Source organism: Cibotium barometz, chromosome 48 (assembly GCF_041138505.1).
Source record: "Cibotium barometz isolate CiBa-2024 chromosome 48, ASM4113850v1, whole genome shotgun sequence".
Lineage (NCBI taxonomy): Eukaryota > Viridiplantae > Streptophyta > Polypodiopsida > Cyatheales > Cibotiaceae > Cibotium > Cibotium barometz.
In genome coordinates this window covers 25,017,175-25,035,083 of record NC_141093.1, presented here as the reverse complement: position 1 = coordinate 25,035,083, position 17,909 = coordinate 25,017,175, and the positions used below count along the sequence as shown (strand labels likewise).

The following is a 17,909-nucleotide window of genomic DNA, read 5'->3' as shown; positions in this document are numbered from 1 at the left end:
AGTTCTAAATCATCCTCCATCTACTAACCTGAAAGACTTCATTTATCGTCCGTGTTGGGGAGATAAATCTCGCAAAATAAAATTGTATCAACGAAATAAGAGATTAATAACAATCTCATTGCATCAGTCCTAAAAGATGTTCAGCATGAAATACAATAAAGTACTTCAATATAGATGATCCAGTCTCTAATGTTTAAGTTTTCCTACAAAGGCTGACATAAACTCAAATTATTGGCATGCCTCACCTCCTTACCTATCATGACTGCAGCTCTATGTATCTACCCACATCAACCAAAAGCCCTTTTTCTTAATCACAAGGTCCATTCTGCACTGTGTGATCTAGATGGTCGATTGTTCAAAAAAATCTTGTTTCATGAGCTAGACTACCATTAGTCCAGACTAAGCGGGGGAAATAAGAAGTCAAATGTGGAGTGTTTTCAAAGAAAACACGAGCTAGACTACCGCGAGTCAAGAATAGGGTCTTTACAGAAAGGGGAGCCACAGCTGCCCATCCTTCATGGGTGGGGGATCTTCCCCATCCAATTGCTGCCTGTCCTATGGGGGGGGGGGGGGGGGGGGTGGCGCACGTTATCAAATGTGGTACTTCAAAGTGGTTTCAAAGAAATGAATGCCATTCAAACTGAAGAAACTGAATGGACACTATACGTTGCAAAACTCTCAAGCTCACATGGACATCACATGCACCTGAAGGAGATGAAGAATGCGCGCACAAATGTAAACAATCAAAAGAGCAGAGCCACATTTTGCATGAGAAAACCATAATCAACTATGTATTTCAAGCATCCTCAGCGATGCTTTCTGGCGAGGAACCTTCACCCAAGTCGCAAACGCCTTGCTCATCATCATCGTCATCATACTCATCCAAAACTCCATTCTCATTGGCATCAGTGTCGGTTTCTCTCCTGACAAACTGTCCCCTGATTCGTGGTCGCTGTTCAGCAAGCTTTTTCCGGCTCACATAACGGATCTTCTTCTCAAAGCATCGGTCTTTGCGTTTGAGACGGAATTTGTTCAAGGCAGCCTCTCTCCTCTCTGCTTGCCCAAGCTTGCGTTCAAGCAATGGATTGGCCATGGTGGGATGCCATCCAGGAAATGACCGAAGCTGAGGTGCAGCAGCCACATGTAGCCCGAAAGGATAATATGGAAAAGAAGTGGTCAGATTCAGACCATGACTTGGGGGCATGTGTACAGAGGGGATTCCTGCAGCCACACCCGCTGCCACCCCGTCATCCATTGATAAACCATGATACAACTGAACAGACGGGGGCAACATGGGCAGAGGACAATGCAAAACTGAGCCCATCATCCCCCCCACTACAAATTGTGATGCCGGTAGTGAGGCGATGGAAGTGCCATTTGTAGCACCCTCCTGAGAATACTGATCACTAAAAGGGAGCTTCCCCCCTGCCAGATCACAAGGTAAGGGTGCATGATTCCCTGTAGATGGGCCAGAATGCTCCGTACATTCTACTTCATTTTCACTTCTGCAAGGGGTGCTTTCCCAATGATAAGGTCGTCTTTCAGAAAAATGCTCTTCTAAAGGTGGTACATAAGTACTTGGCTGGCTTGGAGATTTGAGAGGCTCCTGGTTTTCTCCCATGTTGAGTCCAGAGTTGTCATTTCCAGGACAAGTAGACTGCAGCTCGGATCTCAATGCAGTGGTATGGATGCTACCACTTTTAGCATCAAACTGCTTCACCTCGACTGGGCATCCACTCAGCTGACTGCTTACCTTCTTGTAGGTGAGGAAAGCAGAAGACTGACCCAGCTTGAGTTTGCTTTTCCTGGGCGGTGATGGCATCGAGCCTGCAGATAAACACATCAGAGCTCCATGTAACACTGAGAAACAATGCCTGCTTCTTGAAGAGAATGGCTCACCTGCTTTTAAGCCATGTTTGGGTGCAACTTCCAGGGTCACATCCAGTAATGGTTTCAAAGAGAGTTCCAACCGGGGCGACATCTCAGACTGGGAAAAACTATAGACTCATTAATCACAGCAGCTAAAACAGATGTAACATTACACACTGTTTGAAGCTACCAAAGATATAGCTAGAAACAAAACCTCCATATCTTGAAAGAAGGCATAGTTGCCTGGTCCATGAGTGGACATTGGGGCGAGTTTATGGTCGTCAGTATCATCTGAGAAAAGGTTTGTGCTGTTGGTATTGTTGGACTCACTGGTCTCTGATACCAAAAGATCAAAAGGAACCCTCAAGTTCCCCTTCATTAAGTGTTTCTCTGTGAGTCCTAGCTGCACCATGGCATGAAAACCCCATGCAAACTGTCACTCCATAAACAAAGGTAAAGCCGTAAAATACACTGAAAGAGGGGTTAGTTTTTTGCACCATTCTCCTTCGCCTCCATGTATGTGTCCACAAATTGAGAAGCTCGTTGCTTCGAAGCGGCTTGAGAAGAAAATCAACTGCCCCTAATCGCAAGCATCTCACTACCAGAGCCATTTCGTCTTGTGCTGACATCACTGCAATGGCAATTGTAAACTCTTCAATAATTTTGATACTCAAATTTGAAATGGGAGAACATATTTCGAAAGAAAGTTTACAACCGTGTCAAAAAGGTGGCTTATCTCGTGAAAACATGGGAATATAGAATATACCTTTTATGCACACACACAGACACGGGCATGGACACATGGACACAGATGTTGCATTAACAAAATAGCAATGCAAGCCACTTACTGACTACTGGTATGCGCTGCAGCTGTTCTTGTCGTACAATGTGCTTCAACATCTTAAAACCCTTTTCTTTTGGAAGCTCGACCTCAGCTAGAACAAGGTCAACTTCAAAGCTAGATGAATCTAGTACTTCCATCACCTGACCTGCACTCTTTACACAAGTAACTACACACAAGCAAAAATGTAAGTATAGAGGTTGAAGCGGTGCTAGAAAACCATTCTTATGCAACAAAAAAATAAAAGAAAACCCCTAAGTCTAGTTTTTCTCCATATCTCCCAAAATTATCAGATGTTGATCAATGCATAGACAATAATATAATAATGCTTAATGGGGTGAATTTGTGAACCCACATTCAACTAGAGCATATGTTATGTACCTAACACTTATCCTTGGGATTAGGTCCTAATTTGGGCAGGGTTGGGAGGGAAGGCTCCAAGCACATGTTTTAGGTGGCTAGCGTTTATTATTATTGATAATCCATGGTTACTTGCCAATTAAAATTGGATGGTTATTTATAGTGGTAGTAGTCACTATACTATACTAAGTGTTATGTACCTAGAACTAACCCGTGGGGTTAGGGACTAATCCAACAAGGTTAGGGGAGCCCTGGGATTGGGGAAAGCGGGCTTGGATGGATGGCTAAGGTTCAAATTTAATAAATCCAAGGTTATTGGCTTTTTACGACTGGATTGTTATTTATAGCAGCAATAAACACGATATAAGTGAGTCTTGGGTTATTATTGATTCATTGTGGTTTGGACCTGGACCAAGAGGCTTACTCCTGCCATGAATGTGGCGGATCATGGGTAGTCTTGCCAAGGGCCCCCGTGTGCAAGCACTAGTGGTATGGGGCGCCAGGGCTGACTAGCATGGACCTGTGGGAGTGGAACCTTAGCCCCTAGCTCGAGGGTAGTTCGCAGTCGTGAACCTACAGTTAGGTGGTGAGCTTGCTTGCACCCCTTCTATTTGGTCTGTACTAATCTTGTTTTGGCCTATGTATTAGGGTTGATCCATGGGAGGATCTCACAATTAGTAGCAAAGCTCTTTGGCATCGTAGGAAATTGTGTCGTGAAGCCTAGGTATAATTCTTGATGTTGTTTTTTATGGTTTGGGCGTTGGTGCTTTATGGTCTTCTGTCGCGTATGGTTCTGAGGGTAAGAGAGTATGCTGAATTCTGGGTATGCAAGAACAAGGCCTTGGGTTGTGTGTTGGGATCCGTCTGTAGCCGTCTCTCTCTCAAGAAGCCCACGGCTTATGTGTATACAAGACCATATGTACTCTATGTAGGACTGTAAGCATGCAGCCTGCAGTCACATAGAGAAGGCATGTGGTAGAGGATCAGGAAGGTGCATAAGAGAGCCAAGGAAACTGCCATAGCCGGCAGTTCAGCTTTTGGCCAACAGAGAGAGGGAGAAGATGGTGCCCAGGTCAGGTCAGCAGGAGACGGCTGTCAGGCAGAAGAACAAAAAAACAGTCAGGCAGAAGGTGCGAAGTTTTTTTTTTATCAAAAGCGTGCGCCAGCATTTTTTTTGTAACGTACGCTGTTTTTTTCCAAAACGAATGACTGTGCAGGTCGTTTTTCATCCTCTCCAAATGGGCAAGCTTGTACTAAGTGTGTGACGCATTCTAGGATGCCAAAAAGGAAGAGTTCTAATGATCAAGGTGAGCATTATTTATGAGTCATCTGAAAAGAAGACCCTAACTACTACTCCTAGTGTTGGCCACTTATATTTTCTTGTTCTTGTAGTTGAAGAAACTTCACCGGATGTGACCTTGCACCAACTAGCGAAGAGGAAGAAGAAGAAGACGAGAAAGACTGATGTTTTGCTACCCTCAAGGGATGTGCAAGAGAAAGAAGATAGTGCGCCTCACAAATCAATATAACAACTGCAGCATCTGGGTTTGTATTTCCTGTTCCAAAACGATGTTTTCTAAAAAAAAGGGTATGCTTTTTCAAGAAGCATACCGATCTTTTTTTTTCAGAGATGTTTTTTTGGAAAAAAGCAAGGCAGCTGTTTTTTTTCAAGAGCATAAAAAAAAAATTGGGGAAAAAAAAACAACACAAACCATACTACTCAGCCTATATAAAGAGAAACTTTGTACTTTCTCTCCATCATCCCAAGACTTAACAACCTGCAGAATTTGGGCGGGACCAGCAATTCTCCATGATTTTCGGGGCTTTGGGCGCTTTTTTACCCTGTTAGGGAAGCATACTACCTTCTTTTTGTGTGATGGCAGACGCTCTACATTTTGTTGACGATGTGTCTGATCATGAGGATGACCACCTTGTGGAAGAGCGCCATGCACCAGAAGGGGCAGATGACTTAGAGCAAGAGGCCAACACATATTTCGACCACCAGTTAACCAATATCCGGGCAGAGATCTAGGCCTTGAGGGAGACGGTATCTCTCCTTCAGAAGGCAATGGTGGATACTATTCCAACATCAGTGTGAGCAGCACCTTCTTTCACCCCAGAAATCTTTGGGGGGGAGAAGGAGCAAACTCGGGAGGTGGAGTTACATCCTTTTCCAAATGCCCAGAAGATCTAGAGGGTTCGAGGTCTCCTTAAGAGGAAGGCTTTGACTTGGCAGTGGGAGCTACAAAACAAACCTAGTACTTGGGCCGATTTTGAGAGAGTTTCGAGAAGAGTTCCTCCGAGCGGAGGATGAATTCGATATAGTGGCCAAGTTTGTAGACTTGGACATGAAGAATATGCCTTTTGACACATACGTACAACTCTTCAGTAGATGCTACGACTTTGTGTGGATTTTTTATCCAAGGATTAGCCCCAGATCACAGCCTCTAGGTGAGGAAAAACCATAGCAAAACTCTAGAGGATGCCATGACTCGGAAGAATCCTCTAGAGTTTATGAGGGGAAACTGGCTAGCCAGACTCAAAAGAATGCCTCTCAAAAACCTCAAGCCACAAAAACCTTTGAGGAAGTTTCCAGGCGTAAACAAAAGTTTAAGTCTGAGAAGGCTCCACAGAACCAAACCTAGACTTTAGGTGAACCCAATCCGAACTTCGAAGAAGGAACAGAAGCACCAGCAGGCCCTTCAAAATATGTGACTATGTGAATTGGTAGACAAGTATAAACTTAAATTCGGAGACAGTTGATGGAGGTAGTTGGTTTCTCCTTCATTTATTTCCAAGAGTGGAAATGTTATAAGTGGGGAGGAATGTTATGTACCTAGCACTAACCCTCACATGTCCCAGGAGTCTTGAAGGGAAGTCCACCACATGTCCCATAAGTCACGAACGACACCAACTGGTGAGCTTGGCTGCACCCCTTCTATTTGGTTTGTACTAATCTTGTTTTGGTCTGTGTATTAGAGTTGATCTATGGGACGATGTCACAATAAGTGAATTATGCATTATTGAGGATATATTGTTATACTTGAGAGTTGGTTTGTGCATGGGCTAGAGCAGTCCTACTCTTGCCATGGACATAGCGGTTCACAAGTGGTCTTGCCGAGGGTCCCTTAAGACAAGCTTTGGTGGTATGGGACGCCAGGGCTGAGACTGGCTTGGCCTATACGGAGTGGAACCTTAGCTACGTTTGGGAGGTGAGTTTGCCCACACTCTTCTATGTTGTTCTAATCTTGTGTGTTTAGCTTGTGTACCAGGTGATCCTCCGAGAGGGGTCTTACGGTTGGTATCAAAGCAAACCTGAACACGGAAGCGAGAAAACTACAAGGTTTGCATTGTCTTGCATGTGTTGTCATAGTCGCCCTATCCAGGTATCTCTCACTCTCACCGAATTTGTGTTTTGATCTTGCAAAGAAGTAAGTGCTTTTCTTGGTTGCTGGCAAGTTAGATTCGTGTGGATTTTGAGAGAGACAGAGAGAGACAGAGAGAGAGAGAGAGAGAGAGAGAGAAGGTGGTGTTGATGTGCAAGAGGGTATGGTGTTAAAACGCAAAAACGCGTCTTGTGGATTTCAATCCACCATATTGCTGTTATATCTATTCTGAGCCCAAAGCTATACAAAATGGATGTGGGGAAAGCCTAAATGCATGGTATTTTAGCTTGATGTAGCTTGATGTGACCGAAATGTTTCCGCAAGTACTTCCTTGCCGTTTCAGTTAGTGTCAAAACGCCGAAATTGCGAAACACCTGTAGAGGGGCGTTTCAAAGAGTTTCCCACTTCTATCGGGGAGCACATACCGGAATTAGGGGCACATTTTTTCTTTAGAAAAAGAAATGCTACTAATTTTGTACTTGAAAAACCCAAAAAAAAAAAGGCAAAGTCGTACGTGTATAGGGTGGATATATTTACCCTAGCGCATCCTTAAAGTAGCCCTACTGTTTTTTTAAGTGAAGCAAAAGAAGAGTTTTTTTTTTTTACTTAACAAAAACAAGGTTAGGGGAGTTTAACTCATACTATCCTACTCCAGCATGACGAAAGACTTTGGAGACAGTCTGTTGCGTGGATTAACAACACGGTTTCCATCGCTCATGCATGCAGCATCGGTAAGTGGTGTTTTTCGTATAATTTCTTGTGTAAAAGCATAGTTTTCCCTCTTTAAATTCTGAAATTCAGAATCAGTACATAGTTTTCTTGCAGAAACCTCCACTCTTGCCTTCTTTTCATCCATGGCGACCGAACTCCGGTTTGATGATACCCTATTGGACCATGAGGAGCATCCTCAACCCAAAGTTGAGTTCGAACAAGAAGGAAAAAAATTACTTTAAAGAGCAGATGACCAAACTCAGGGCTGATTTACAAGCTGATATTCAACAGTTGTGGGAGCAACTGTCACTTCTTCAAAGGGCAATGGTTGGTTCAGCCACTACTCCAAGTACGGTTGCAGTGGCTCCTTCATTCACAACGAATACCTTTGCAGGCAAGAAGAAGGAGAGGACACAAGAGGTTGTAGACTCTTGGCTCAACCGTTGGAATGTGCACTTTGAGTTTCACCCTTTCCCAGATACCCAGAAGACACAGATGGTGAGGGGTCTCCTGAAGGGGAACGCCCTTACTTGGTGGAGAGAAGTGAGGGATAAACCCACTACTTGGGCAGATTTCGAGACTCGGTTTCAAGATTGGTTCCAACAATGAGTTTGACATAGTGTCCAAGTTTGCAGACTTGGATATGCGCAACACATCTTTTGACCATAGTTACTAGGAAATGGGAACGGGGGAACGTTTTGGCCGCCGGGAACGGGAACGTTTTGAACCCCCAAAACGGGGACGGGAACGGGGGAATGACACGTCGGCAAACAAAACTAATGGAATTCTAAAAAATGTCATTTTAAATGATGAATTTTAAGTAGGATAGGGTAAAACTTTGAAAATTTATGTTATGTATGAATAGTTGAGTGGAAAAAATAGAGGAAAAATACTTTTTTTTTACATTTTGCCCTTTTTTAGGGTTTCTGGGCCTGTTACCAGGGGGAATGTGGGGAAACGTTTCCCCTTGGGGTTGTTCCTTGTGGGGGAATGTTCCGAAACTGTCACGTGCACACCCTATGGGTTGTAGAAGTGACATGGCATCCATAAGCATTTAGCAAACATTAATCCATTTATCCAGGGCATTTACAGCATATAGCACAGCATGAGCATGTGATTGGGGCTTCTATAGCACCCACAACAGGTACAAAGCATTTAAGAGCATTTAGGTTACTCAAGCATCAGGTCGTGGGCTGTTATGACCAGTCGACAGCATTTATTAGCATTTTATGCAGTTGTGAAGACTCAGATGGCTGGCCGACTGCTGTACAGTACCCGACCAGCAGCATAACACTCGTATAAATAGAATCGCATCATTTCAGCATAGGATATCTTGCATTCTCCACAGTGTTTCCTTCCTAAGGAGCCAAGGGAGTCAATAGATCATCAGCAGCCTGCAGTACAGCATACCCAAAGGTACGGCGGGGCAGTTCATCATCCACAAAGCATTCAGCATTCAGCATCCAGCATATTCAGCATTCAGTAAGTATTCAGAATTCAGTCATCATTTTCCTATCTCCTACATAGAGGAAAGCCAGCATTCCAAGGGTGGACCTCAGCATTGGAGAAGGGATCAGTCACTCATCATCAGCATTCAGCTTATCTCTCTCTTCCCGAGAGAGATACTCATCTAGGGACAGCATAGATCGATTTACAGATCTTCATTGTAACTCATCCATTTAATATAGTTGCATTTTGCATTGACAGTGTTGTCTATCTCTTAAGTATATCACTAAGTGAAGTTTAGTTTAGCCTAAGGTTAATTTACTAAGATCAATCCCCAGCATGTCATAGGAACGTCCAAGATTGGGGAACGGCGTTCCCCCGTTCCCTAGAGGGGGGAACAACGTTCCCCATTAACTATGCTTTTGACACGTATTTACAGCGGTTTAAAGCGTTGCAGTCTCGAACGAGGCACACGGATGGCACGACTTTGCGTGGATTCTTTATCCGTGGGCTGTCACAAGATCACAAACTTCACGTGAGGAACAATCATCGCCTAACACTTGAAGATGCCATCAAGTATGCTAGGATTTATAAAGAGACAATGGCAGTCTCAGAACCAAGTCTCTCACAAACCTCACACGCCAAGCAGTTCCGAATAGGATTCCCAACGTAAATGAAAGAAGCTTTACATAATAAAAACCAAATCGAGGCTTTGGTTGATTCCAATCCGAAGAAAGAGAAGAAAACCCTCCAAGGTCTCCAGACTTTCCAAGATGGCAGGTGTTTCATTTGTAGCCAGAAGGGCCATAAGAAGGCGAGTTATCCAGAGGCAAAGAAAGCACCCAAGGCAGCTCATGTGACTACAGTAAAAGGTAACCTTAAAATTTCTTCCGTTGATTCTACATATCAGTGCCTACATGGTATATAGCTTCAACATATCGGTCTTCAGTCCCAATGATCTTATATGGATGTATGGGGAGAAGACTCTGCACATCCTTTTTGACTGTCATGGACATCCGTTAATCCCAATTCCCGATGCTCATGGACATGCTTATCCTCATCAGCAAATATATGCGCAAGATAAGAGGCAGAATATGGTCAGATTTTGAGAGATTTTGGCAGCTCAAACGATGTCCAAAGGTGCCTAGGACATAGCCCAATGGTTGGTGCACGGGTTGGACACATTATGAACTTAAAATATGACTTTTTGGACAAAGTCTTGTGGGCTAGAAAGGCCATTCATTAGGATCATCATTCAAAGATCAAGAGGATCCACCATTTGTCAAAGTCTGCAAGGCAGCAACAAGGACACAGTGGTGGATCAATAGGAGCTTCTCTTGTCCGATTGCAAGTAGAGACTATAGCGATCTTTGGTATGCATCATGAAGCTGTGAATCAGCAAGATCAAGATCATCGTATATATAGCATGTTTTGGTAATATACAATAGATTAGGTCTATCTCTCCTTCTCTTCTGAATCTTTGCTAAACATAGGATTAGCGTTAATCTTCTTTGCTTAGCATTAATCAAGAACACGCTTCCACAACGCATGTCACATTCATATCATAGCTTAGGTCGTCCTAGGACAGTCCTTAGCTTACGTTTTGTGCACGCTGAATCATAGTCATGAAACGGGGGAAACGGCGGAATGGGGAAAGGAGCAATGACAGCCACGTGGCATAAAATAAGGCAAACAAAATTTTGCAACGTTTGCCACTGGCCCGTTCACTGGTGGCCACGTGGCATAAAAAACCAAAAAATTGCAACGTTCGGTGGCCTGTTAAAAAAACGTTCGCCGACATAAAAAAATAGTTCGCTCGATGCTTGCCCATTTAAAAAAAAAACGCCACGTTGCACTGCAATCGGCCCAAAACAAATAAAAAACAATTTTCACTTCCTGCTCGTTGTGCTACCTGCAGTACTCGTAGCCTCCACAACGGCTAGGTTGGGCCTTGGCATCCGCAACGGCTACGTTCACCATATAAGCATGTACAAGTGTTTGTTTGTACAGTGTACTTGCACACAAGTTCCTAGAGTAGAGATTCAAATCCCAAAGCTCAAGAGCTTACCTCCCCCCCTCCCCCTCTCACTTTTCGTGCGGAGCAAGGCCGAAGTCGGAGCAAGGCACTCGCATTCACTTCTCAGCTTGGTCCTCCACAGTCAATAAAGTTTAAACAGTAAGTGTTTTTTTTTTTTGTAAATAAACCTTGTTTTTTTTAAATGACCATTGACGTTTTTTAAATGACCATTGAAGCAAGTCCATATAAAATAGATGGGAAGCATCTTAATTAAATTCCACAGTCAATAAAGTTTAAACAGTAAGTGTTTTTTTTTTTGTAAATGAACCTTGTTTTTTTAAAATGACCATTGAATTTTTTAAATGACCATTGAAGCAAGTCCATATAAAATAGATGGGAAGCATCTTAATTAAATTGCACGTTTTCAACTCTTCATTTCTAGGGTTAGTTGTACACAAAGAGTACAAGATTGCACAAGGTTGTCATGTGCTCCACAAGATACACTACGGGGTCCCACAAGCAGAGAAGCGATCCACTAACGAATCACTTGCCAAACGATGCCAAAAGCTTATGCATAAATTGGAAAAATCGTTGGAGTTTGCAAATGGAGTGCAATACCCCCAGGCCACTTATGCAAAACAACAATGTCAAGCCCTCTAGAGCAAACCTAATTACTCAACATACAAAAGTGACCTTAGACACATGCATGACTTGTGAAGAAGACCTCAAGATAAGTTTCCAATGTCCAAGATCACGAGATTCAAGAGCTCTACAGCGCCTTATTGGATTATTTTAAATACAAGGTTACGTGATTCCTATTATCCAAGATCATGTGCTCAATGTGTAGGCATACAACAATGGCACTCCATGCCTATTTGTATCATGCAAGTATTCAGAGAGATGCTCCCTCCTAAAATTGAAGTGCCATTTACCAGGATCACCCAAGGGCCAACGATTATCCATCCTACAAAAGCGCTAAGGATAGCATTGGTTGACCATCACCCCTCTTTGGAACCAATGGGATGGATGCTCCCTTCTTTACACATACAAAGCTAAATGATAATTTGGCAGCTAGGTTGTGCCCATAAAGGAGAGATTGGTGGGAGGCTAGCTACAGCCGGAAATGGATGGATGCTCCGTTCATGGCCAACCAACAAGAGAGAAAGAAAGAAAGAAAGAAAGAAAGTTGTATTAACGTCTTCAAAAGGCCAAAATGACCTATGAGACCAAAATGTTACATCATGGTAGACAGAGCAGGAGAAAGTCTTGTGGTGGTGGGAAATGATGGCATTTCCATGGATTTTATTACCGGATTGCCAAGAACACATCAAGGCCATGCTTCTATTTGGGTTGTGGTAGATCGCTTGACAAAAATGGCTAGATTTTTACCGACCCGGAAGACTATTACAGCTACACAATTAGCACGACAGTTTATCGAGCAATTGTTTAGACTGTACGGGTTACTGCAGGACATAGTCAGTGATAGAGACTCTAAGTTTACGAGTGATTTTTGGAAACTTGTTTTTGAGAAGTTGGAAACAACTTTGAATTTGAGTTCCTCATATCATCCTCAATCTGATGGCCAGACTAAAAGAGTGAATCAAATTTTGGAAGATATGCTTCGAGCATATGTATCCAAAAGACAGAGTTCATGGGAGGATTATCTTCCTATGTTAGAATTTGCATATAACAGTACTAAGCATTCGAGTACAGGTTTTAGTCCTTTCATGCTTATGTATGGTTTTCAACCTAGATCACCTGTTACAGTAGAATTATCAGGACTTCAACATGATGCAGCGCGTAATTTTTTGCAAGATATGCAAGAAATGTTACAAGTTGCGAAGGAATCTATTAGAAGTGCTCGAGACCGAGACAGATTTTATTCTAATAGACATCGTTCACCCAGAGAGTTCTCTGAAGGAACGATGGTGTATTTGCGAGTTCCGAAAGATTCCGAGACTTTACGGACAGGTCGATCTCCGAAATTATCCCCTAGATACTGTGGACCATTTCGTATTACACGAAGAATTGGTTCAGTTGCATATGAATTGGATTTGCCTTCTCATGTGAAAGTTCGTCTTGTATTTCATGTCAGTAGACTTAAGGAAGTACTCGGTGGAACAGACTAGTTAGTTACTCCTCAAGAAATTATAGATGTCGAGGACATGACATTTGTTCCGCACGAACCTGAAAAGATTCTTGGATTTCGTGAAAGAAGATTGTGTAATACGCTTATCACAGAATACAAGATCAAGTGGAAGGATCGTGTTGAGGAGGACGCTACATGGGAGACATTGACTACTCCTCAGAGAGATTACCCTGGCTTTTTAGTGAGCTCAGGAGTGGGCTCTTAGAGGAAGGGGAGTATGTCATGTGCACAGTGTGTATCTATCGTGTGCTATACGCACACAAGACTAGCTTCGAGGTTTGGGGAAGCTTGGAGCTAGGCAGGCTGATTGGCGAGCTGAGTTAGGGATAGACTAACGGGCGGGCACCGGCCAAGAGTCTATAAAAGGGTGGCCAAGGTTAGTCATTAGTCATATAGAGTCTCGCGTGATTTGTGAGAGCTCTATGGTTTGGAGCCTGGATCTAGTGCAGACATGCACCTGCTTTACGCAGCCGAGGCCGACAGCAATCTCGAGGCCCGCGAGAGTAGCTTCGTGGCGGTATGGGACGTCGTGAGGTAGAGATTGGTCGGTACGTCAGTTAGCTCAGCTCGTGGCTCGGTGGGGACAGCCAAGATTGTGGGCTTGCCCACGGCCGTCATGGTTGGGTGGTGAGTCAGGCCTGCACCCCCTTCTTGTTTATTTGTTTGTTTGCAGGTTTTGAGTCTCGAACCAGGAGCGTTCTACGAGGAGATCCGGTGGGGATTTGACAAACTGGGACCCCAAATGGAAGCTCCATACAATAATGGAGGTGTGACTAATGTGTCAAACAGCCAGAGGTTCATCCACGGCTCCTGAAACTGGATAGAGAGAGAGAGAGAGAGAGAGAGAGAGAGAGAGAGATCTTCATCTTTGGATTTCAAAGGCTGTGTGGGGCCTGCATGCCAAAACTTGGGTTGGGTTTTTGCTATGCTGTGTGTAAAGGGGGGCATTTAACTGGGTCCCATCCAACTACTGCTCATGTCCACGCAATGGGCAGGTGAAGATAGAACCCAGGCTGTTTGTAGCCACCCTCATGCTGTCAATGTGTCATCGACCACATCAGCATCCTCATCCTTGGCAGTGCACAGTTCCAAAGACCCTCTTTGTGCTTCTGCTCCCAATAACAAGGCCTTCCCATGGCTCTTATTCCTGCCCTTCTTTCTCTAGTGTAGATAGCAAGCGCCTTCTACTCTCAATTGTAGAGGTATCCTACGTTTTCTCACCTTCCAAAACTCCAATGTCATCATCGATTAGTCACGACAGCTATAAGCAAATTCTTTGCTGATTGACATCCAAAAATATACTTTGGTGTAACCTTAGTTGCCTCAAACGTAAGCAAAAATCTCGTGATTTTTTAAGCTTGTGCTTTTTCATGCATGCCCTCTTCACAACTAGGCTTGACTTTTGTATTTCACTGCTAGCTTGCTTAATTAAACACATGCGTGTACATAAAGCCACAGACACGGAAATCCATTCTCATACCACTCTTACGATCTCATACCAAAACCAATGCACACACGTGGGCATGGGCAATTCATAGACATAGGAAGCCTGCACAGTTGACAAATGAGAAGCCCACAAAAGGCCCAAAACTTCCAAACCACACCCGAGCACACGTGTTGGAAAATCGGATAGTACACATGATGCCTTGAGACCACCTTAGACCCACTTGCCTGTGGATGACAACACCAGATGTCACCATGCACTGGAAATCTCAAGGAGAATCCACACCCAAAAGCTATCCAATTTCAAAGGGCAATTGAAGAAGAAAAGCCAAATGGATAAGAGATTACAGAATACCACCTCGACTAAAACACAAAATAATTATGTGCACAATCACTCAAGCCTGTTGATAACCATGCTTGATGATCAAAATGCATTGAGCACTTAGCGTTATCTGGGTTATCAAGATTTAGAATCTTCCACACACGTTATCAAACTACTAAAGTAAAACCCAAACCTTAACTTGCCCAAACTAAAACCTGGATGCAAAACTTTTAATGAGCCATCAAACTAGACATCCTATACTACGAAATTCTAAACTTCAATTGTATCAACAGATAAGAGGTCGTAAGCACCTACCTTGATTGTATTAACAGAGTGATTGGAAAAAAACAAAACCGTCACTTTCAGGCCCCAAGCACATAATTGATGTTAGTGGGTGCATAGAATTCCGCTCTAGACACGTATTTCAGTGTTTGAGGGACCATAAAACGGGACTAAAAACCTGGTTTAGTGTACTCCACTCTAAACACGGAGATTAGTTTAACTTTGGGAAATCAAAAAACAGGACTAAGGAGCTGTATTACCTTGATAAGAGCATTTCTGCAAGAGTTTCATGACCTGGAGGCCAATTTCAGGATCCTTGTCACAGAGGAGGATGTGCACTTTACTGCGATCCAGCATAACCCCAGCAGTGTCAGCAGCGCCATCGCCACCATGCCCCATGCTTTACCCCCACCCCCTTCTTTTCTACCTTCTTATGCAGTAATTCTTAAACCGTCAAAGAACGCTGGATGTGGGCGACGGCTGTTCCAACAGTGAAAACACCTTCAAATCCAAACCCATTTGGGAGAAGGGAAAACGCGAAGTGGGCGCCGAAAACGGGGCAATTCTGATGAGAGAATGCATTGGTAAAGGGCGGGAAATGGGTTTAACTTGAAAAAGAAAATGGAAGCTTGATTGAAAGGGCAACGTCTGTGCAGAGAAAAGCTTCTGGTGAGTGCGAGCTATGGCGGTGGTGGTGGACAAAATAAAGAAGATGAAGCACCACAAAAAAGTGCACGATATTGAACTGGATTGAATTCCTGTCCTACGTCCGCCTGAACTTTTGCCCTTTTGCTCTTACCTACCACGTGTCAGTCAGATTTTAGCCCCTTTCACGCTGTCCACCTGTTTCTCGACCGCTCATAGCCGGTTCCTCTAAAATATCTAAAGGTGCAGACGCCAAACCTTCACTAGAACCTTTGGCCTTTGATTTTGTTGTTGTTTTTGTTGTTAAAATTGCACTTCACAACTTTTACAACCTTTTGCCTTTAATTTTGTTGTTTTTTTAATTGACCATTAAAGTGTAAGTGCACTTCCCAGAGCCACTCACACCATTTACAAGGTGCCTCAGTACAATGGGGCCAACACTATTTAATCCTACGACCTCTTTTTAGGAAACCAACCACCTTTACCTGCTCGGCTGCCTGCTACTGTGCTGACCTTAAATTTTGTTGTTTGGAAAGGCTATGACGCCTACTACAGCTTTTAGATCTCAACTTCAAACAAGAACAAGAAAAAAAATCTACAATGGGCATGAGAGAGAGAGAGAGAGAGAGAGAGAGAGAGAGAGATCAACTCCATTGCCCACGAGCCAATGAACCACATATGATCCATGTGACGATATCAAAGTGCAAGGAATAGGAATTGAAATCATGATAAGGAGCTCAATGCAAAGAGAGAGAGAGGGGGGGGAGGGGAAGCATGAAGAAGAGAGAGAGGAGATTTTCAAAGGGGAGAAATTCTTATTCTATACATTTTAATTTGAATTCTCTCTTTTTTGGCTTTTTTAAGACACAGTCTAGAACGTAAATTAGTCCTATGAAGACATGTAGAAAATGAGAAACTCTAATATCCCTCGAGTAAAGAAGTCAATGAAAATTCAAAAGAAAATAGGAACCTAGATAAACTAATCACATAAACTATGAGACAAGTGATTATGAGCATGCCATTAATTTTTACCCCGGTTTTTTACAAAAAAGAACCCATGAGGTCAAGCATGCGTGCTAAACTTCCAATCCTACTTGTTAAGCTTCCATTCACACTTTGAGTGGCATCCCTTGTGTGAGCACCTCAATAATAAAGCCATTCTACAATACTTACAACTTTAACTTGATTAAGGTTTCATTGACCATCATCCTTGAGCACATGTTGTTCATGAAAGAAAAAAATATATTCATGTCCTCCATATGGTTTGATATCTTCAGTATCATCTTTTAAGTTCACATAGACAAAATTAAAGCAATGGCCTTTCTTGTGCAAAGCATCTAATAAAAACAAGTTGTTAAAACAATGATTTGTAGGTCTTAAAGGAACATCCAAACTAGAATCCATGATACTATACTGTGCATACACATCCAAATTTGGTCATTATTATCTCGTTCAAGAATTTTGCTATTTATATTCTTGTCATCTCTAAAAGCTTTGGCTTCAACCTACTTTGTGCTAATCAATACCCACTAGAATGTATTTATTTTCAATTCTTTGAGCTTTGGGGCTTCAACCTACTTTGTGCTAATCAATAGCCACTAGAATGTATTTATTACCGGTTCTTTGAGCTAGGGGCTTGAAAGTCTTACAAAATCTAGTCCCCATTTCAAAAATGCTTCCAATGGTGGGTGGCAATATTGCATTATGTGGCATTCTATCTGCAACATTCGGCTGTCCTAACCCCGAGTAAAAGTCACAAGCTTTGGCAACTTGCCATGTATCTTTTAACATTGTGGACCACCATAATCCTACTTGAAATATCTTTTGACCTATAATTTCTCCATCAAGGTATCCTACACTCACACCTTAATGTGCTTCTATCATCACTACAACATTCTCATGATCTTGAACACATCTTAAAATCTACTTCACCCCCATCTTGTATAGTTGGCCTACTACAACTGTAAAAGTTTTACTACGGAGCACTTGGGGGGTGTACTATGAAGAAATCCTATATATCACATACATACAAGGAGTATTTAAAAAACCCCTACACTTACATACTTTTATGAATAAAATGACCCCTTTTTCTTCTTCATAAACCTATGGTTTTTCTCCAAAATTGGTTTAAAAACCCACTCCTCTAAATGTAGTTATGTAACTTTTTTAAATTAATATACCCCTCCTAATGAACTCACGTACTACATTTACGTATTTTTAGGTGAAGCCTCCGGGGATGGAGCACGAGCCTCTTCCAATGGTCTCTGGTCATTCCCTTTGAAAATGATGCATTTGCCAAGGACATCATTATTTCATCATACCATGTGTTTATGGTGGAACGTCCAAAACAAATAGGTCTACATCTAAAAGGATGTCCTAAGAGATAGCAAATGATCCGGAACTTAACTGACAAGGGAAAAAAATTCACCCATGCAAAA

General features: G+C 42.8%; 1 protein-coding gene across 1 annotated transcript; it reads right to left on the bottom strand.

Moving 5' to 3' along the window:
* Positions 1-736: 736 nt before the first annotated feature.
* LOC147610993 (two-component response regulator-like PRR1) lies at positions 737-15,565 on the bottom strand. Its single transcript, XM_086785635.1, has 6 exons — positions 15,087-15,565; positions 2,718-2,879; positions 2,367-2,500; positions 2,084-2,272; positions 1,900-1,987; positions 737-1,827 (listed from the first exon to the last, which is right to left on the bottom strand). Exons 1-6 carry the CDS (start codon positions 15,223-15,225, stop codon positions 797-799), a joined length of 1,743 nt encoding a protein of 580 aa, XP_086641761.1. The 5' UTR covers positions 15,226-15,565; the 3' UTR covers positions 737-796.
* Between the last annotated feature and the right edge of the window lie 2,344 nt (positions 15,566-17,909).

Coding starts and splice junctions, on each gene's coding strand:
- LOC147610993 (XM_086785635.1), bottom strand. CDS start 15,225: ATGGGGCATGGTGGCGATGGCGCTGCTGACACTGCTGGGGTTATGCTG. Junction 2,501..2,717: donor GCAGCGCATACCAGTAGTCA/GTAAGTGGCTTG, acceptor TTGCCATTGCAG/TGATGTCAGCACAAGACGAA. Junction 1,988..2,083: donor CCTTCTTTCAAGATATGGAG/GTTTTGTTTCTA, acceptor AGTTTTTCCCAG/TCTGAGATGTCGCCCCGGTT.